Here is a 22310-nt window from a genome sequence, read left to right as displayed (position 1 = left end):
TCTCCTTTCCTATTTGCAAAATAAATGGCAAAGCTTCAGTAACCCAAACAGTGTGAGTAGCATTAAGGCAGACACATAAACCAATAAAACAAAATAAAAAATGCAGAAATAGACCTTTTTATATGTGGTTAAGTGATCCTTGGAGAAAGATGCTAAAGGGGTTCAGTGGGAGTGAAGGGCAGTCCCAATGATACAGGAGAAACTGGGAATTCAGAAACAAATTGGGCATTTAGCTGACGCCACATACAGAAATGAACTCATCATAGATCTGTGACTTAAATATAAAGATATAAAAGTATGTCAAAGAAGATCTTAGAAGAAAAGAGTACAGAAGCCAGGCCCGGAGAGATAGCACAGCGGCGTTTAACTTGCAAGCAGCCTATCCAAGACCAAAGGTGGTTGGTTCGAATCCCAGTGTCCCATATGGTCCCCCGTGCCTGCCAGGAGCTATTTCTGAGCAGACAGCAAGGAGTAACCCCTGAGCATCGCCGGGTGTGGCCCAAAAACAAAAAACAAACAAACAAACAAACAAAAAAAAAAGAGTACAGAAGTCTCAGGTTGTAATTTCTACCCAAGGCATAAGCAACAAAAGGTAAAATGGGATTTATTGTACAGAAATTTCTTCGTGATGGTAAAGAATCCTAAATTCCATGAGGCAAAAGCCAAATGGTTTTGGAAATGCCCAGTATTATCTCAAGATTTTTTTTAAGGTTTGAGAAATTGATATGGCAGTGGGAATGAAGAAGGGTCTTCCTTCTCTCAATGAATGGCACCCTCTCTTTCATTCTTCCACTATTGGGAAACAACTGGACTGGCACACTTATCTCTGTGCCACACATATTACAACATATCCTCAGCAAAGTGGCTAGGACCACTGTAGAACCCACACCAGAATTCAGCTTTTCATTACCCTGCCAAATCCTGCCAGCAGTCTCTTCCACTTGAATGAGAAACCACCTTGGTAATCTCCTGTTATTATCCTTGTCCACCAGAAGACGGGTCCTAGTGTTGGCCACCTAGCTTACCCATGTGGCTGAGGACATATTCTGGCAGGATAAAATCCAGTTCAGTGCCCTGTAGACACTGTATAAAGTCAAAAAAGACCACCATGCATAGGAAGTGAGGATCAGGGGTCAGAGCAATAGTACAGTGAGTACATTGGTAAGAGCTTGTCTTGCACATAGTAAACACAGATTTGACACCTGGCATCCCATTACTGCCAAGACTAATTCTTGAGTGCAAAGTCAGGAGAAAACTCTGAGCATTGCTAGGTGTGCCCTCCTCAAAAAACGAAGTAAGAAACATTAAATAGCACCAGCTAGGACACCTTCCCTCCAAGACAGAGTTTACTGGAGCACAAAGATTGTTGCCTTGAGAGAGCATAGGAATGCAAGGTCAAATGGTTAGTCATTTTATTCAGACAGGGGTCATTTTAGTAACAAGACGATATTTATTGTACCTGAGAGATTATGTAGGGGGTAAGGCACTTACTTTGCATGCAGCCAACCTGGCACTGTGTATGAACTCCCAAGCACTACTAGGATACTAGGAGTGTACCTTAACTACCACCAGATGTGCCTTCACCCCCACACAATGACATTATTTTTATTTGGGGGGGGGTTGGGTCACACCTGGCAGCGCTCAGGGGTTACTCCTGGTGGTTCTATGCTCAGAAATCGCTCCTGGCAGGCTCGGAGAACCATATGGGATGCCGGGATTTGAAACGCTGTCCTTCTGCATGCAAGGCAAATGCCTTACCTCCATGGTATCTCTCCGGCCCCCAAACTATTTTTATTGCTTATAGGGACAGAGGTATATTAGAAGTGAGGACATTGTTATTGTATCCCTGTTTGCATAGAGAAAGATGGTTTGGCAAATTTTTGTGTGCGAATGTCTCTGTGGACCCACTTTCCTCATCTAGGTCTAGAACAGTGGTCAGCAACCTTTTTTTTCAACTGAGCCAAATCTCACCAAAATCACCATTGAAATTTATTTTGAGAGCCACACAGGGCGCGCACTGACAGGCTAGGAACAGAGTCCTGACTCCAGGAGCGGCTGCCTGGCACACAGAAGAGCCAAATTAAAAGTGTAAAGAGCCACATGTGGCTTGCGAGCCGCAGGTTGCCGACCACTGGTCTAGAACATTCCCTCACCCTATGCTCCTGTGTGGTTCCTCCTCTTATCCCATGCCTGGCTATCATGGCTTCAGTGTGCACCTTCCTTCTCCTTCCCATCAGTACTGCTGTTGAGTTGACATGCCCAAGGCATGACATACTCTTAGCCAGGCTCCTCTCTGGGAGTTACACATTCAATTGTGACACACACACTTGGCTGAGGTGTGAGCCAAGACCTCATATTTTGTTGCGATTTGCGCATGTGCTCACTGGGAAGACAGCCCTTTCGTATAGTGCTTGTACACATTATTGGTCATAGTGTTTACTGAGGATCACAGTAGGGTTCCCACATATGTTTGTTGAGGGTTCTGCTCCTGGTCACGGGGATCTCACAGGCTTAGTAGCAATGCTAATGTAGGTAGCACTGGGTATACAACTTAGGGCCTCCTGCTTGCAACATAGGTGCCTTTACTCACAAAAGCATTTTTCTGAACCCCAAATCCAAATTTCTTTGAGTCTTTTAAATTGCCTTGAGTAGATTCTAGTGTAGCTGATAATAACCCAGGGTTCTGGGTTAAGAGTGTTGGTTCTGGAAGCAGAGCATCTTGTTCTGCTCAGCCTTTGTTCTGATCTCCTTGAACTCAGTGACACACACATAGGATCATACCAGTGCTACTGGGGTGTGGTGAAGCATGTGTTGTACCTGGTACTTAGTTCAGTAGGTGTTACTCATTATCACTATTTATAAAACATGCACTTGTGGGGCAGGGGAAGGACATGGCTGTTGCTACTTCTGCTCCCTAAGGCTCCTTGGCATTCACATTTCAGAAGGACCAATAGCTTCTATCTGTTTCCAAGTTGCTCTGCGTAAGTGTTTCCTCTGGCTACACACAGGGAAGGCTGAGGAGCAAATGCTTTCAGAATCAACCCTCCACCAGTGGCACCCAAGAGTTGAGAAATAGATAGCCCTGAGTCCTTGCCTTCAAGGGAAATGAACCTGACAGAGAATTTATACCAGTGCTCTTCAACTAGTGGTCCATGGACTGGTGCCAGCCCAAAGGTGTGAAAAAGTTAAAAATTACTGTCAACCACTTTAGTGCTGTTCTATGGACCCTTATGCAGGACAGGTGCTTGTCTGCAGGATTATAAAGATTGAAAAATGCTTATTTAGACCTTCTATCTCCAGTCTTTCTATCAGGATTGAGCCCCTCAGATTATGTTTTGTCCTCAAGTTACTCTGTATTGCTTTTCTTTTCTGTTTCATTTCTCTTCTCTCCTTCCAGAATTTTCTGGAATTTTCTTTAGGTCTCTGTCTCCCAGTCCTCTTATTAGAATTGAGCACCCTATACTACTATACCTTGTGGTTATTTTGTCCTCAAGTTATTCTGAATTGCCTTTCTTCTCTGTCTCATTTCCCTGTTTTCCTTCCAGAATTTTCTGGAATCTTCTATCAAACTGTGTTCACTGTTCCACTCATCCTGGATCATGTCATTCCATCTTCTAACAGTCAACTTGAGTCAGATAGTCATCCCTAGCTGCACAGGATCAAAACCTTGTGATTTTATCCTCTCCATTGCCTCCCTGAACAGGGGTTTCTTGATATGGCCTTGCCCAGGGTCCCTCCCCTTTCTGTCCCTTGCCTGCAGTATCCCCTGAGCCCACCTCTTCCCTGCAGGAAGGCCGCTGCCTCTTTGTCATCCTGCTCATGGCTGTGTACTGGTGCACAGAAGCCCTGCCCCTGACAGTCACAGCCCTGCTGCCCATCGTCTTATTCCCCTTCCTGGGCATCCTGCCTTCCAGCAAGGTCTGCCCCCAGTACTTTGTGGACACCAACTTCCTCTTCCTCAGTGGCCTGATCATGGCCAGCGCCATCGAGGAGTGGAATCTACACCGTCGAATTGCCCTCCGGATCCTGATGGTCATCGGGGTCCAGCCTGTCAGGTAAGGCCCAATAAAGGGCGATCTAGCACTGGGCAGCTAGAGGGACTCAATTTCTCTCTCAGAACCCTAGTCTCACTCTTCTTGGTTGGAGCATCCAGGCAGACAAATGCAGCACATATGTTCTCTACATTTTTATTTCTCATTCACGAGCTCAGGGGTCCTTATTTGTGGGCATGTGACTGGTCTGGGCACTTCTCAAAGTGCTAGAAGTGCTAGCACCTAGAAGTACTCAAGGCTTATCCTACTCAACTCTTGGCAAGTTCAGGGAGCCATATGTAGTTCTGGGGATCAAACTCAGGTCAGCCATATATGAGGCAAATGTCTTGCCTGCTATAATAACTCCCTAGTCATTTTTGTTATTGTTTTGCAATTTGGTGAATCTTAAGGGATCCTTCCCAGGATAATTCTTAAGGGTGTTAATTTCTCAAGTGGTGTTCATGAGACCCAGGGGCCCCTCCTGGAAAATCATGACTAACTAGGTGGCAATTTAATGCAAGGAATGGAGAGAGCAGAGCTGTACCTAACCCACATCTAGTAAAACTCTGGGAATCCCTTAGTGTTTACTGTGGTTGACCACATGCAAGACATGTGACTTAAGCCCTGTGCTTTCTCAGTTTCAGAATATTTTTTTTCCTGTATATGAAGCACCTACAACAGCAGCCATAAAAATAGGGAAAACATTCAGTTAAGCAAGTAATTGTTTGAAATTGTCCATATGAGTGAATGGTAACATGTGTCTACAACCTTTGTTGCCATCATGACAAACAGAAAGAAGTCAATAGCTTTTTTCTTTTTGTCATCATTATTGTGGGGGCCACCCCATGGTGATTGAAGGCCCCTATGGCCATAGTTCTCACCCAGGCCTTTCTCAGTGTGTTCAAGAAGCCATCTGGTACCAGGGATTCAGCCTAGTACCTCACACATGTCCAGTGCCTGCTCTTCAACTTGAGCCACATTCTAGCCCCCTGACTTGCTTTGTAGACATTCTGGATATCAATGATAGTTCAAAGAGTCTGCGGCTATCTTGAAGTGAGATGAAAACATCTTTCTTGGAGAATAAGTCACAGGCACTTTGGACATGACTGAGCTTGTCTCCCTGTCTGCATGTCTCACTGAAGGAAATGCCTTATTTCTATTAGCTGTTAGAAAATATTGATGCCTCTCAGCCCCAAGGCTCCCGATTTCCTTCCTGAATTATACCCATGTGCTCTCTGGTTGTGAACCTTTGCTTTGGAGAGTTAAAGGTAAGGAATAAAATGAGCAGATTTCTTTTTGTATGAAGCTCCTCTGGGTTGCATTCTGGGGAGCAGAGGATAAAGAGAATAAGGAGGCTGTGTGCTTACTTCCTCTTAAGAGGCAGGGCTGGGAGGCAGCTTGAGTGGTTGAGACGGGATGGTTGGAAGTGAAACAGGGAAGGTGTGCAATGATGAAGAAGATGGTTCTGACTAACCTCATGGTTTCTAGCCCTGCCCTGTGCCCAGACCTCTGCCCAACTAGATGTGATTTTGTCCTGCTAAAGCTGTCTCAGGAGCCCCAATTGGAATAAGAGCGCCAAGTGGATTAGAAAACTAGTGCTAAATGGATTAGGAGCTCCGGTTACCTTTGACATGAAAGGACAGGTGGGGCTCCTGCCAAACACAAAGTTACAAAGATCCTGGTTCCAAAGTGCATCTTTTTTTTTTTTTTTTTTTTACTGCAATGATGATCAATCTGACATCAAAGTGAGAGGAAAAGGCAAGATTGATTCAATTGCTAGTGGGGATTGCAAGCTTTGGGCTTATTTCGAATTTAAAAAGTCCACTTAGGGCCGGAGTGGTGGTGCAAGAGATAAGGCATCTGCCTTGCCAGTGCTAGACTATGAGGGACTGCGGTTGAATCCCTCGGTGTCCCATATGGTCCCCCAAGCCAGGAGCAATTTCTGAGCACATAGCTAGGAGTAACCCCTGAGCATCACTGGGTGTGGCCCAAAAAACAAAACAAAAAAAGTCCACTTAGATTCCACATCATACCATCAAGTTCCTAGTAGACAAATAGCTCCATTTAAAAACATCTGCAAAAGGACAATTCAGAGGAAGAGAGGTGGGTACACTGGGCTGGCAGGAGGGGCCATCAAGGCTGAGGTTTTTGGTGAAAGACTTTGAGCAGGGTGGCTGGTAATAATGGGAGGTGATGGGGAAGGGAGACCTTTATTGGTGGAAATTCTTGGTATGAAACTAAAGCAATCTTACTCTATAGAAGGAACCTGTAAGGTTCTGGGGACAAGGGAGAAAAAATTCCAGAGGATAAGTGACATGGAAACCATTTTTGCACTGGGTACCATAATTAATTGGCTTCAACTCATGGATCCAGTTTCTTGAAATTTATTACAGGTCGGTGAGAGGGGGGCAGACATTCCCTCTACCTATCCCGCCCTAGGCCTATTCTTCATCTGAGAGGCCCAGATTCCTCAGAGACAACCAGCTCGTCACATCTGTACCTCGAACCTTGTTCTGGATTCACTTCTAACTCTCTCTGCTCCAGGCTCATCCTGGGCATGATGGTGACCACCTCCTTCCTGTCCATGTGGCTGAGCAACACCGCTTCCACTGCTATGATGCTTCCCATTGGCAGCGCCGTGCTCAAGAGCCTCTTCGGTCAGAAGGAGGCACAGAAGGACCCTCCCAGGGAGAATGAAGAGAGTGAAGGTGAGGGGAGGGCTGTGGGAGAGGGGTGAAGAACTCAGGGGTCAATCATCTACTTATGTGCCAAGTGTTTGATAACAGTTTTTTATTTGAATTTAGGGGCTGGAGCAATAGTACAGCAGGTAGGGCATTTGCCTTGGACATAGCCAACGTGAATTCAACTTCCAGTACCTCATATGGTCTCCTGAGTACCACCAGGAGTAATTCCTGAGTACAGAGCCAGGGAAAACTCCTGAGTACTGCTTGATGTAGCCCCAAAACAAAACACACTCACAAAGTATTTTAATTGAGATTCTGTGGTTTACAGGGCTATTAATAATAGGTTCTATGAATTATGTATGAATTCTATGAACGTAATTCCAACATTACACACATTATGAGTGTTCCCCTTCACTCTCCCAAGGACCCCAGTTCCCCTTTCTCCCTCCCAGCTACTCCCAAACTCAATTGTGAGTTTTCCAGTTATGTTGCCTTTGTTTTTGTTTTTGCTTTTTGGGCCACACCCATTTGATGCTCAGGGGTTACTCCAGGCTAAGTGCTCAGAAATTGCCCCTGGCTTGGGGGGACCAAATGGGACACTGGGGGGATCGAACCATGGTCCTTCCTTGGCTAGCGTTTACAAGGCAAACACCTTACCTCTAGCACCACTTCTCCGGCCCCATTATGTTGCCTTTGGATCTCTGTTGCACCCTTGCTATGTATCTTTAGTCCCTTATATGAGAAATCATTCTGTATCTATCTCTTTCTCACTGACTTCATGTAGCATAAGATTCTCTTGTTCCATTCAAGTTGCTGTAAATTGCATGACTTCATTCTTTCTTAGAACTGCATAGTATTTCATTGTGTGTGTGTGTGTGTGTGTGTGTGTGTATCACAACTTTTTTTTGTTTTTGTTTTTTGGGTCACACCCAGCAGCACTCAGGGGTTACTCCTGGCTCTATGCTCAGAAATCACTCCTAGCAGGCTCAGGGAACCAACCACATGGAATGATGGGATTCGAACCACTGTCCTGCATGCAAGGCAAATGCCCTACCCTTTGTTCTATCTCTCCAGCCCCATATCATAGCTTCTTAATCCATTTGTCTGTACTTGAACATTTGGATTGTTTCCCATATATTTGTTATGTACTAAGTGTGGTGATAACAAAGCATATATCCTTTCAAATCAATGTTTTTGCATTCTGGGGATAGTTGCCATTTTTAAAGCATCTGAAGAGCTGTTCCATAACAGTCAGAAAAGAAGCAAATTGAAACAACGTTGTGGTCTACTTGTATCAGATTGTCACCAATGGAAAAGCTGTTGTTTCTGCCCAGTATTGCAGGAGCAGGGGTACTAGTGGGATGATGGTTTTGAAGGGGATTGGAGAGTTGTACTCTGTCAGAGAGACTGTGGTGTGAATTAGCCTTTGCACAAATATTTCACCAGACTTCATGTATAGAGACCCTGCAATGTGGTGCTTTGACTGTTTGGTGCTAATACCTCAGAAATTCTGACAAATTCCTGAAGGGACAGGTGTGACAGTGTGAACTGTAATGGAGTGGCCATCCCTGGAAGGCGAAGGAAAAGTGTGGGTATGCAAACCACAAGCTCTGTACTATTTGGAAGAGCCAAGAATCAGAGGAATCCAGAGCTATAGAAACAGAATGCATGAAACATAGTTGTGATTGCAGAAGAGAAGCCAGTGGATATGCAGAACCCAATATACAACAAAATGACCAACCATACTGCAGGAAGTTAAACTGGCAAAAATGCTCCAATTGAAGCACATGAGACTGGTTGGCTATGGATAGGGTAAGAGTAGAATATGGAGATGGAAAGAGCAAAAGAAATCAATAAACGAGGGGCTGGAGTAATAGCACAGTAGGAGGGTGTTTGCCTTGCACGCGGTCAATCCTGGATGGAGCTGGGTTCGATTCCCGCATCCCCGAGCCTGTCAGGAGCAATTTCTGAGCACAGAGCCAGGAGTAAACCCCTGAGCACCACTAGGTGTGACCCATCCCACCCAAAAAAGAAAAGAAGAAATCAGTAAGTGAAAGAGGAGGAAACTTGTGCAAGAGACAGAAAATGCTATATCCAAAGGATGAAAATAAAACACTTTCAGAGAGAAGTGACTTCCCTGAGCCACATAGAAACTAGGGCTTGGCTTTTCATACAGGCAGTCTGGTTCCAGAGGCTGCTCTCAGTCCCAGTTGGTCTCCAGTGGCTAAAAAAGAGCATTTATTTTTCTCAGTATCAGCAGGGGACAATGGCTGTTCTGACTCAGTTCAGAAGCAATTCCCCATGATTGGCATTTGATCCATTGTCTTTCCTTCTTAATTGCCAAGTGGCTGTCACATCCCCTTCACTTCAGTGCCTTTCTTTTTTCAAAGGGAGCTTTAACAAAATATATGTGTGTGTAGTGGAGCGAGTTTTCCCCAATGTCAATTCTTCCTTAGTCATGGTGTAGAGTGGGGAACTGTTTCAGAATTCTGTCCCTACATGGAACTGAATAAAGAATAACCTCCCAAACATGGAAGGCACATAATTGGAGATAAAGGTCAGATCCACCCCTAGGAATTCTGGTCCTTTACCCCAGCTATGAACACTATCTGTGACACCATGAATTATGGGTGCCCAGGTATTTTGTGTAAATATGAGAGTCTCCACTTATTGTCATTGACAGGTTCTTGTAATAAAAGAAAGTTGAACAAAACGATGGGGCTGAAGAGATAGCATGGAGGTAGGGCATTTGCCTTGCATGCAGAAGGACAGTGGTTTGAATCCCGGCATATGGTTCCCCTAGCCTATCAGAAATAATTTCTGAGCGTAGAGCCAGGAGTAACCCCTGAGCACTGCTGGGTGTGACCCAAAAAACAAAAAGAACAACAACAACAACAACAACAATAATGACATTATATAGGTCAGGAAAGTTGCCCAATGGTATAGCACATGCTTCTTTTTTATCAGCCCTTGGTTTGAACCCATGCCATCTCAAACAAAAATTCATTCATTTATCATCTCATTCATTTATTCATTAATCTCATTTCAAACAAAAAATTAGGACCAGAGAGATATTACAGAAGGTAGGGTATTTGTCTTATATGCCGCTGACCATAGTTTGATCCCTGCCACCCCAGATGGTCCCCTAAGACCTACCATGAGTGATCCCTGAACATGGAGCCAGGAGTAGGACCTAAGCACCACCAGGTATCACCTCCAAACCAAAACCAACCAAGCACATGAAAAATTAGAACAAAATTGATGTTTTGAGGACCTTTTATATATATATATATATATCTGTGTGTATATATATGTACATATATATATATATAAAGTTTGCATACAAATTCACATGCTATGTAGGAACTTAATTTACTGTGGTACAATTATTTCCTTTTCTTGAATTACGGGATCTTGCTTATCTTATTTCTACAACGGTACTGGAAACTGAGAATGAGCTTTATTGATGAGATGTAGGGAGGAGAAGTGGAGTGTCCACAGTTCATGACACTGGGGATAGAGCAGCAAAACCAGGATCTAGGCAAGGTCAAGGTCCCACATGGAAGGGAAGGGAAGAGATGCTACATAGCAGGAGTTGGCAAATGTTCCCTGAAAATGGCCAGACAGTCAATATTTGGCACCTTCTTTTTTAGAGAAAGAAAACATCCATGAACTGTGTGCCAAGAGCTTTTTATTGACATGCTAAAGTTAGTATTCATATAACTTTTATGTTGCAACACACTATTCTGGTGAGTTTTTCCATCCATTTAGAAATGTAAAACATCTTCCTTCAGGTTTTCTTTGGTCCATAATACTAGCTTGTTTCCATGTGCTTCCTCAGAGCTGCATAGCTTCATGAGATGTGCATGGCTTTCTCCCTAGGCTGACACTAACAATGTTAGCTCTGTTCCTCCTCCCTGCCTCCCCCAGTCACCCCCTCTTTATCTGTCTTCTACACTGAGCACTCGAAACACAGGTAGAGATGTGGAAAAAACGCTTATGTGATGCTAAGCATTTCCTTCACATTTTATTTCTAAGTGAGTTGGAGCTAGCATTGACCTCACTTAAAGTTAAAGAAGAACTACAGAAGGAGGGTCAAGTAAGTGCCCAAATCCCAGCATTTCAGAACTGCTGCTCTGGCCTTTGGAATCGGGCTGGTGACAGTAGAGACACTTTTTAACTTTATTCTTCAAACTCTCACTAATCCCACTCAAGACTTTTCTCCAAGGATCTGTGCCCTCTACCCTTGAGGTTTGAAAGTCAAATCTATATATGAAAAATCTGAGACTCAGGAAGGGGAAAGGACTTGCCCAGGGCCCCACACAGTATAAGATACAAAGCAAACCCTCAGAATCTTGGGGGTAATGCTGCAGGATATGGGAGCAGGCAACCCTGGGAGGTAGGAGTGGCCACTGGGCTTGCAGACGGTGGGATCAGAGAGCTGGACTTGGTTAATGATCAGCTGATTCCAATGCAAAGAGAAATGTTCCCTTTTGCCTGGTTTCTGTCCCCTGTCCTGGAGGCGGGTGGCTAAAAATTGAACGAACTGGAACCAGGTTCTGAAGGTCCAACCTCAGCTACTGAAATAAGACTTTCTTACTTGGTAGCTCACTTGTTTACAACTTGTTTATGGAAAAGGTTTGCCCATTTTACAGACAAGGAGACTGAGATAAGGCAACTTGCCCCAAAGAACCTAGTGAGTTGATGAGCTGTTGAGCTCTGCACTGCAGCTGGTGGTTAGAAGCACCATGCCCAGGAAATGGCAAGTCAGAATTACTGAAGAAGACCTCCATGGTGCTTTCTCCTGGACAGTTGCCTGCTTCAGTTTCTTTGTAACTCTGTCCTTTACTGAGCTCAGAAATTCCAGGGACTATGAACATGGGGGTACAGGCCTGATCAGAAGCCCACCTCAGAAAGAAGGAAGCAAGGTCCCTAGGGTGACAGATTTGCCCAAAGGTTCAGGCATATAGTCTTTGGGTGCTAAATCCTCACACTCTGCTTTTTTCTGACTATGAGGTTGTTGTGCTGACCAGATCTTCCCTTCAAGACTGCCTTTGATGTCATTTTTCAAAGCATCCTGCTAGGAACTTCATCCTTTCCTTCTCAACCCAGGAAGGCTCCTCTCTTTCCTAGCATCACTTCTGGGGTTGGGAAATACTGGCACCCAGGTCTGGTTCCTCCATTGTACAACATTTAAACTTGAACCCTAGGATTCCCAGAAATTGGGAGGAAGCCAGAAAGAGAACCTTTCATCCTATGGCACCCACAAACCTAGCTTGCATGAATAATTTGTGCATCATCTTTTTTCTCCCTTTTCTGGAAACTCGATCATATATGCATATGTTTGTATGTATATGTGTTATTCTTTCTTGTTGTTGTTATTCTTTCTTGTTGTTGCTGAAAGCTGCTGACCCCCATGTTATCTGTGGTCATCTCGTTGACCTAGGAACTGTTCGGCACCTAGGAAGTGTTCAGTCAATGTGTAGAATTTATGAAGAAATGAACCAGCCACGGCCCATTCTGAACTTCAGTTCTGCATCCATTGAACTAGGACAGTAAAACTGACCATGTAGGTTGTGGTGAGTGCTTCATGAATTTAGTGACTTGGGGAATCCTTTACCTTCACTGTGGTATTCTTTACCTCATTGGATACAGTTCCAGTTCAGACCTAGATTAGGTCTACTGCTAGAGTAAGCAGTTATGGATCAGACCTAGATTTGGTTTACTACTAGACTGAGCAGTTCCAGGTTAGACCTGATGAGATCTTTGATAAGGTACCTTTGAAATCAAAGTGACTTTCAAGTCTGGAAACAAGCCTGACTGTCACAATCCTATTGAGTCATTCTATTCCTGACCATAACCCACCTCTCTGAGTCTCAGTTTCTCCAGGTGAAAAGAGAATATAACAGCCACTGGCTAACTCCAAGACTGCTGCAGGTAAAAGCTCTCAGCTCTCCCAACTTCATATGGGGGCTGGGGTTATTTGGAGAAGTCCTTATGTAAGCATCAGCAACTAACCAGCCAGTGGCTTCTGGTTGATGGATCCAGGATCTTTGGGACTTTGCTCCACTGGCCAAATTCCACATGATGATTTGGGTCACTGGGGTTAGAGGAAGAACAGGGTGAGCCTGAGTAAATGGTTAAAAGCACCTAACACCTTGACCTTCTTATGGCTTATTTTTAAACTTCATTTTCTTTGACTTTACTATTATCATTCTAGGAAAATAATGTTTAGAATGAGCTTTGGTTTGATCACTAATCTGTGGAGAGAATTTTCTTTTTTAAGAAAAATTTTATTTGGGGGGGGTTTGTGTCACACCCAGCAATGCTCAGGGGTTACTCCTGACTCTATGCTCAGAAATCACTCCTGGCAAGCTCAGGGGGCCATTTGGGATGCCGGGATTCGAACCACTGTCATTCTGCATGCAAAGCAAACACCCTGCCTCCATGCTATCTCTCCAGCCCTTAAGAAAAATTTTAAATGAGGGTGATATCCAATGAGACTCAGGGGTTAATTACTGCAGGCTCTGCATTTAGGAATCACTGCTTGCCATACCTGGGGGAACATATGGGATGATAGGAATTGAACACAGGTTGGCTGTGTACAAGGCAAGTGCAAGCTGACAAGCACATGCTGGCCCTCACATAGGCATTGAAGGTTTCCTTTTCCCGTCTTTTATTCCTGGCGAGTCCTCATATTCCTGGCTACACAAGTATTTCCAGCTTGTAGCCTTGGGTCAGTCCAGTGATGTTGGGAAACTCACTGAGGACATTGAATGCTGGGTGACAGGCTTGATCCCAGCCCAGGTAGGAAGAATACAGAGTAAGTCAGAGGATGAAGCCTTGGGCATCCATGGGTCAGAGATCCCCCCAGGGAGAGGGTGCCACCCACATTAGTGTCTTATTAATAGCCCTTCACTCCCTGCTTCAGTGCCCTGGCCTCTGGCCTCCTTTTTGCGCATGGGCCTGGCCCCAGCGTCGTAGCATCACCCTATGTATCTGTCCATGGAGACCTGATTTGACTTTGAACCTGAAGATCCCTGGGGTCAGTGAGCCAGATCAATCCTGGGCATGGCGACTGTGATGGTCAGCATTCTGGACTCATGCAGGGAAGGAACAGGCCAGAGTGGAAGAGGAAGAGCTGCCCCAAACCATGGACAGAGGCATAGGAGAGCTGAAGCTGTGGCCTCAGTCTTTCTCCCTGTTCATATGGCAGAAGATTCCCAAGAGCACACTAGCAATGATTAGGTGGAGTCAGCACCATGCAGTCACCTGAACACACACAGCAGACTGTCATTTCCAAAAGAGGCATTAGATATGACATCTTTGGAAGTGGAACCTTGGGTACAGGGCAGGGAACTCAGGAAACTGGGGTTCACTCCATTTTCAGTGCAATCAAGGAGTCACTTTATCTTTGGGTAAAGAAGTAATAGGTATTTGTTTAGCAAGTGGCGGGACACTTGGTATTTTGTGTGATGTCTGCTTGTACACTGAGACAGCACAAGATAGTTCTTATTGTGGCTGAGTAGCTTAGTCTGAGGCTACTGGGCTGTCAGATTCCTCATGTCCAGCAAGAAAGCAACATGTGAATCTGGAGCTGATTCAGGAAATCAGGACATTGTTTTCATGAAAGTAACCCATGTTTCTTGTTAGTATCCACTTTCCTCTGGGTTCTTTTCTTCTCATTTTCCTTTCTTTTCTCTACTTCCTCCCTTCCCTCTCACCTTCCCTCCCCCCTTTCCTCCCTTCCTTTCTCCCTCCCTGTTTTCTTTCTCCCTCCCTCCTTTCCTCACTTCCTTCTTCCCTCCCTCCCTCTCTTTTCTCTCTGGCATACGGTCATTTTGCCCAGATTCCCCCAAGTCCCTGCTGCTGCCCAACCCCCGCCCCCACTCATTACTCTGTTGGTGCACTGGATTCTCCCCAAGTCCTCTACTCTGCCATGTTTCCTGCCACAGGGCATTTGCCCATGCTGTTCCTATTATCCTAACACCCTCTTCCCAGGGCTTCCCTAAGACTCACCCAGGTGGTCTCAGACCAGAGGTTATTGGTTCTTACCATTTTCTCAGTTATCTGATACAGACAGTGCCTTCACCCACTACAGCAACTCTGAAAGTACCTCCCACCCCCATTTCCCAGTTTTATTCTCATCATCATCTCCATCACATCCTGACATATCTTTATTCATTTATTATCTGTAAAATCACCTTCATGGACATGGGAGCCATGTTTTGTTTACATGTGTCCGGGCTCATCTCAATGGCAATACTCAGTGGATACATACTCAGTGAATAAATGGACAATGTGAGTCACTTTCTGCTCTCCCATTACTACTCATTACTGGAACTTCCCATCATGATTTTGACAGTGGATAAGTAAGCACAGACTTGATAAGGGCTGGAAAGCAGCATTAGACACTGCCCACGTGCCCATGACCAGCTCCAGCAAGGGTTGGTGTGACAGGAGAATGGAATTTTTTGTTTGTTTTTGTTGGTTTTCTTGTTTTGCTTTATTTGTTTTGTTTTGTTTTGTATTTGGGCCACACCCAGCAATTCTCAGAGGTTACTCCTGGCTCACACTCAGAAATTCTTCCTAGCAATGCTTGGGGGGACCATCTGGGATGCTGGGAATCAATCCCAGCATGGAACCCAGGTCAACTGTGTACAAGGTAAATAAATGCCTTACCCGCTGTGCTATGGCTCTGATCCTGGAGAATGGAATGTTGAATGCCTCTTTTCTTTCTCAGTTCAGAGATAGGATAGAATCCTTAGCCAGAAAGGAGTCCTGAAGTTGTGCTGTTGACTGAATCCACAAGGGAGCACATGGGTACTCTCTCCCTGATCACATCCCACTAAGACCTCCTCCTTTTTTCTCCTAGCTGCAGGGCAGAGAGGCCTGCACATCGTACCCATGGAGATGCAGTCTCTTGCCAGCACAGAAGAGTGAGTTCCTGGTGAAAAATCATAGAGGAGCCCGTGCTTGTCCAAGGAGACCTTGACTGAGAATTCAATGCTGCAAACCATCTCCCTTCCACCCAGGATTTCCCTCCCAGTGGCCTAATGCCCAGGTTTTCTCCATCCATCTCTGGAGCTCAGGCACAGATTTTTGATCTTCTTTAAAGATGTACATTTGGAAAGGGCAAGGAAAGACATCTAGTCCAGATCCTCTGGGTGGGAGTCTGAAAGGAGGGCTAGAAGAACAAGAGAAAACAAACTCTATGATGATTAAGGAGGAAAGAAGAAAAGCAGGCCTGGGGCTAGGTCAAGTCAAGGTACCTCGTGAAAAGCTGACAATCCAGGCAGTTTGGGCTTTGGAAGCCTGTTACTTCTCAAGGCACCATCTGCCTTTGGTATTCTTTGGGGCCGTAGGGGTTTAGAGACACAATCCTGATCTTGAACTCTGGCTCTGCCATTTAACAGCTGGGTGGTTTGGACAAATTCTAGAGTCTCTGAGATCAGTTTGCCTTGACTACTTACTGCATGTGATTCAAGGACCCACCCCAAGAGGAGTGTTTGGAGATTGAAGGACCAAATGTTCATAAAGCAGGTGTCAGCACTCATTAGTAGTGACATTTTCTCAACTGAGTGGGGAGGAAACCGTGGGCAGTTAGATGAGTCTGGTCAGGGAATTGTGGGACATGAGTCAGGTTTCTTTCAGAAAGCTGAGGATGAGCCAGAAATTGTGGGTCCCAGGGTTGTTTAGCATCAACACCCTGCACTAGGAAAGTCACATTTCAGAGACTGGAGGTGGAAACAGGAGTCAGAGCCATGGTGTGACAGAAGGTGAGGGGAGCTATGCAGGAGAGAAAAGCAGGGAAGGATGCTGGGAAGGGGAGGGACAATTTTTAAAATGAGTGGAAGGGAGAGGTGGAGAGCTGGAGGAGCAGAGGGTTCCTTGGGAGGGATGAGTGGGTCTACAAGGGCTTGAAAGCTGCTAGGAAGCTGGTAAAGCTGGAGGGGAGAGCTGGTAGGAGATAGTGTTTGGCCAGAAGGCATGGGGCAGGCAGAACCTGTGACACTCTCGAAACTCCCTATATAATCTTGAATTTGAATGAGGTGGGAACCACAGAGGGAAGGAACAGGCCCTGACATCTCTACCAATCATAAAGCAGAGCTTGAGCTGTCCGTCTTCGAAGGGCCCCATTCTGTTCTGACTCAGGCGTTCCAGGTGCATTGAATATAAGCCCTTTCCCCTTCCTGGACTCAGTTTTCCCATGTGTAGTCCTCTTATCATGCTTGTTCCTTGTGAGGATTAGTCCGGTTTGACACCCACTGTAGAATCCCTTAGCTTGAGTGAGATCTAGGTGAGACTTTTCAGTCCCCACCCAGGGCTTACTGCCTGAAAAACTCCATCACTCATTCCCGACAGATTCCTGTTTTCCAGACCCTAAACCATGATTCTGTAGGACCCCACAGAAGGCTCCCATTAGGTGGTACTTATAAGACCACAAGGTAAAATGTCTTTCATTCTTTTTTTTAAAGATCGATTAAGCAGAAATGATTCTTTATCTAGGCTTTTTATTCTTATCTGATTGTTATTATTTATTATATTATTCTTTGATCATTGCATAAGTTAAAAAACTCAGAAACCTAAAGAAAAAAAAGTATTCAGCATCTCAGTCCTACAGACAGACAAAAACAGTTAACGTATATAATTCTAGGTTATTTCTTAAGGTCATTCTCTGTGTCTCGGTGCATGTTTCAAATCAAAGCTCAATAATGCTATTTGGAACCTGCCCTCTTTTTCAACGGGGACAATGTCCTCCTTTGTACTAGATTACAGTTAGGTTGATATCATTATCTTTATCTCTGAATAATTCTTCATTACATTGTTTCTCCAAATTCTAACCATATCCAAAAAACAACTCAGAAAACATAAGAATCAAAGAGAGGGGAAGATACCTATAATTCTGCTCTTGATAAAGGTACCAAAGCAGTATTGTGGGAACCATTTTAGACTTTTCTTGATACTCATATATTCATGAAATATGTGAATATTTTTTACTTTTATTTTTTTCCAGTACCAAGAATCGAACCCAGGGCCTCACACTTCCAAGGCAAGCACTTTATCACTGAGCTATCTCCCCAACCTCCTCTAACTGAATATTTGTACTTATTTATTTTGGTTTTAGGGCCATCCCCAGCAGTCCTCAGGGTTTACTCCTAGCTCTGTACTCATTCATGATGGCAGGGATTAAACCTGAGTCAGCTGTGTGCATTGTAAATGCTCTACCAGCTCTCTGTCCCTATGTGAATAGTTTTAAAAAACAAATGAACAGTGCTATTACTTCCTTTCACTGTATATAATGGGCGTTTCCACCTTGAAATCATTGTTTTTAATAGCTTCATGGGGTGTGATCTGGACAAAGAAGAGTCCCAGAGCTAGAGGGTTGCCCACTTTTAAAGGGTTTTGCATATCTGCTAATTTCTTATGGAAAGATCCCTGACCCCTCACAACCCAAATGACATGTTTCACCCCAAGGCCCAGATTTCTGACTTTTCTGAACAACTTCTCTTGGGTCTGTTTAAAGCAAAGATGGCCTTGAGGAGGTCGAGGTACCCACGGATCTCTCCGCTGACTCCAAGAAGGAGAGGGAATATTGCAGAAACATCTGGAAAGGGCTCCTCATTTCCATCCCCTACTCGGCCAGCATTGGGGGCACTGCCACCCTCACAGGCACTGCCCCCAACCTCATCCTGGTTGGACAACTCAAGAGGTAAAAATGTTCATGCTTGACACTGGGGTCTCTGCTCGCTTATCCTCTACCTCCTTCAACATTCAGGGAGTCTATATACCCCATGATAAAGCCCTGATCACTACCTGCTCCAGAGGGTACTTCTGTTCTGGTAGGAAAATAAGCAATAAATGCAAAGGCACCTGTGTAACATGTCTGTTGTAGTGATTTGTGAAACTAATCAGACAAGGTAAGGAGGTACTGCTGGGAGGGCTGGGTGCTCCCTAAAGTAAGACATTTGAGCAGAGCAGGATGTCATAGAGCGCTAGGAGCTGACAGCTGACTACTCATTGTAGGGCCCTACAATGTAGGGTGTTTGCTTTAAGCACAGAAGGCTGATTTTATGGCCAACCCATCTCAATGTCCTGAGAAGCTTTGCATCCAAGATCCTTGGGATATTTTTTCGAATTCCACTGTTGCTAAAATCTCCAGATTCCAGATTGCTGAGAGGTGTTCAGACCCTCTCAGATTTTTTTTCCAGTTCAGTTTTTATATCCTTTAGCAGTAAGAAGTGCATCCTATGTTCATTTCATCTACACAAAACACAAATATAAACATTGAACCAACACTTGGTATTTATCATGGCCCTAGATGTTCACCTACCTCTTTATCTGGTGTGCACCCCAAGGGAGAACTTTTTAGGGTAATGGAGGGAAGATTGGTCATGTTGATTTCTTGGAGATTGAGTGTTTGGTCTATGTATCAATCATACTGTACTTCTGGGCAACCAAAGTGACCTTCATGAGAAGTTCTTTAATTGGTTTTATAGAGAAAACATTGGTTTCTTAGAGTGAGCCTGTTACAAAAGAGTGGAAATGTTGGGGCTGGAGCAATAGCACAGTGGGTAGGGCATCTCCATGCAGATGACCCAGCTTGGATCCTGGGCATCCCCAGTTTGAGTCTGAGCACTGGTGGGTGTGGCAAAAAACAACAAAGAAAAGAGAAGTGGAAATGGTTATGACCTAGGAATACAATGTTACCATACCACACCCACCACCAATCTAATATCCTTCTCCCTCAGTCCACTGCACCCATTCAAGAGGACATGCTAGTACATCCATCTTTTGCCTCATGATCTGACTTTAAAACGACATGATGGGTAGGGCCGGAGATGGCGCAAGCAGTAAGTCTTCTGGCTTGCCCGAGCTAGCCTAGGATTAACCGAGGTTCTGTCCTCAGTGCTCATATGGTCCCCCAAGCCAGGAGCGATTTCTGAGCGCATAGCCAACAGTAACCCCTGAGCGTCACCGGGTGTGGCCCCAAACCAAACTAAACCAAACCAAAACTACATGATGGGAATCATTAGGGGAGTCCATTGCAAATTATTGGTGTCCTCTAAATCTCAGTCTTGGCTGGTTTGTGTTCAATGGACAACCCAGATGTTAAGGTGATCCTGCTTCTAGTCTGGTCTGGGTCTTTGAGTCCCCTTGCTGGGAAGGACAGCTGAGCAAATCAGGACAAAATAGTGTCCTCAGGCTGGGAGAAGAGATACTGGGGGTCAAAGAAGAATGTTCTGAGTTTGGGAGAAAGAGGGGAAAGTTGTTGTCAGAGGATTTTCAAGCTGCCTGCCTGCTATGATGTGAAAGTTAACTCTTCCAACTAGAAAAATGAGTATAAAAAGTGAGAGTTCTAGCAAAAAAAAAGAATAGCCAACCTATAGGATTTTTAGTAAATTTAATTTAAATGAGGGGGCCAAAGAGATAGCACAGTGGTAGAGCATTTGCCTTGCACATGGCCGACCCAGGACAGACCCAGGTTTGATCCCCAGCATCCCATATGGTACCCCGAGCCTATCAGGAGCGATTTCTGAGCACAGAGGTAGGAGTAACCCCTGAGCACCGACAGGTATGGCCCCCAAACCAATAAATTTTTTAAATGACATGCAAATCATTTACTTGCACTAGCTTGGACCTTCTGTTCAGAAGGGTAATTTAAAAGGAAGAACAAATAACAGGGTTTGATTCTTCAACTGGGAGCCTGGGAAACAGGCAAATGGCTTTGCTTGGTGTTCCTCTGGGTCTCTAAATACATTTTATTTATTCTGATTATACATGATTCAGACACATATAGAACACTCAGAAGATATAAGAAAAATAACCTAAAATTGAAATGCTTTCAATCACAGTTATTATTTTAGTGGGCTTCTAGTTTTTGGAGGTACATAGTCTATACAGAGATATACACATTTGACATTGTTGTCATATTTTCTATAGTTTTGAGGTCTGATTTTGTCAATAAAATGGTTTCTTAAATAAAACATACTTAATTTCTAAATTTTTCCCATTTAAGTCTCATACTCTAATAATCTATTAACATGTACATATGATTATTGAAACTATTGACATTACCTTTTTATCCATTTGTAGTGATTTTGATAACTGTCCACATTTTGTTTATTCATTTATCATTTAATTGCCATGGATTTCTATCCCTATCCTTTTTTGAAACAAGAGTACATCATTTTAGAAATGCTTTTCCCTCCAAGAAGGTATGTTGAGCAAGTATATATAACTTTTAGACCATTTTTGTTTGTTTGTTTGCTCTTTAGACCATACCTTGTGATGCTCAGGGTTACTCCTGACTATGCACTCAGAAATCGTTCCTGGCTTGAGGGACCATATGGGATGCTGGGGATCATACCAAGGTCTGTCCTAGATTGGCCACATGCAAGGCAAAGGCCCTACCTCTGTGCTATCACTCCAGCCCCTTTAGATCCGTTTTTGTTCCCTAATCCCTAAAATGTATTTTTGGTAGAATTTCTAGGTGAAAGGAAATGTATATTTTAAGATCTTGAATGAATTTTGCCAAATTCTCCTATAGAAATATGTTTCTTTATCTCACATATTACTACCCCAGTCCTTTCCCAAACTGGGTGGGGGAAAGCTGAGATAGCTGGTAAGGAAAATTACCTGGCTATGGCACTGTCAGGCATAAATCACAGGGCTATTTTTGCCACTGAAATATCACCATTGTGGAGCCAAAGCAATAGTATAGCATGTAGTGAATTTGCCAACCAGAATGGAACAAGGTTCCATCCTTGGAATCCAATAAGATTACCTAACCACGACCTAGAGTAATTCCTGAGGTAAGGGCCAGGAGTAAGTCCTGAGCACTGGTGGACATGCCCCCAAAACAAACAAAAGAAGAACAAAAAAAGAAATGTCACCATTCAAGCATCAGCCTCTTTCAATAAAGAACCCCAGATGTAGGCTCACTGGACCTGTCCTCTTGCCTGGTAACCACATGGGTTGCAGTAGCAGCTAACTCTTCCAGTGGTGTGTGCTTTACCTTATTTGGGTTCAGGTCACACAACCCCATGCACCTATCTCACTTTATCTGGCAGCAGCAGTCCCATGAGGTCAGAAATCCAGGGTTTCCCCTAAAGAGAAGCAAAAGAGGTCTGTGCTTTTAGGAGAAAGGTGGGAAGGGGCTTCCCCATGATTCCCAGGGGTCCCTCTTTCCACCAGAGCTTACCTGGAAAATGTCTGCTCCCTTTTCTCTCCAGTTACTTTCCGCAGTGTGATGTGGTGAATTTTGGCTCCTGGTTCGTTTTCGCCTTCCCGCTCATGCTGATATTCCTGCTGGTGGGCTGGCTCTGGATCTCCTTCCTGTACGGGGGACTGACACTGAGGTGGGTACTCATCATCCTTCTCCTGGGAAGCTATGTATGGAGGGATGGGGGCGTAGTTGAGTGTGAGGCTCTGTATTGAAGGGAGCAGTGCTGGAGAATTGAGGTGGCTATAACTGCAGTACCTTGTGTTCAGAGCTGACTGGTGACCTCACAGCAGGTCACCTGCTCTCACTGAAGACCCTACCTCTGATTATTAAGCACACTCTTCTCTGAGTCCAGAAGAGACACCCACA

At 44.5% G+C, this 22310-nt stretch overlaps 1 protein-coding gene across 1 annotated transcript in view; it reads left to right on the top strand.

Annotated features, from left to right (window-relative positions):
• Window positions 1–22310, top strand: part of SLC13A3 (solute carrier family 13 member 3) — a 72737-nt gene that overhangs the window by 24832 nt on the left and 25595 nt on the right. Inside the window, exons 2-6 of the mRNA XM_049780519.1 lie at window positions 3790–4055; window positions 6576–6753; window positions 15602–15654; window positions 18243–18428; window positions 21952–22077. Coding sequence (XP_049636476.1) covers window positions 3790–4055; window positions 6576–6753; window positions 15602–15654; window positions 18243–18428; window positions 21952–22077 — 809 coding nt within the window. The remainder of the gene's footprint in view (window positions 1–3789; window positions 4056–6575; window positions 6754–15601; window positions 15655–18242; window positions 18429–21951; window positions 22078–22310) is intronic.

Source organism: Suncus etruscus, chromosome 9, assembly GCF_024139225.1.
Source record: "Suncus etruscus isolate mSunEtr1 chromosome 9, mSunEtr1.pri.cur, whole genome shotgun sequence".
In the NCBI taxonomy this organism is placed as follows: domain Eukaryota; kingdom Metazoa; phylum Chordata; class Mammalia; order Eulipotyphla; family Soricidae; genus Suncus; species Suncus etruscus.
The sequence above is the reverse complement of the archived record's forward strand: the minus strand, read 5'-3'. Positions and strand labels throughout refer to the sequence as shown.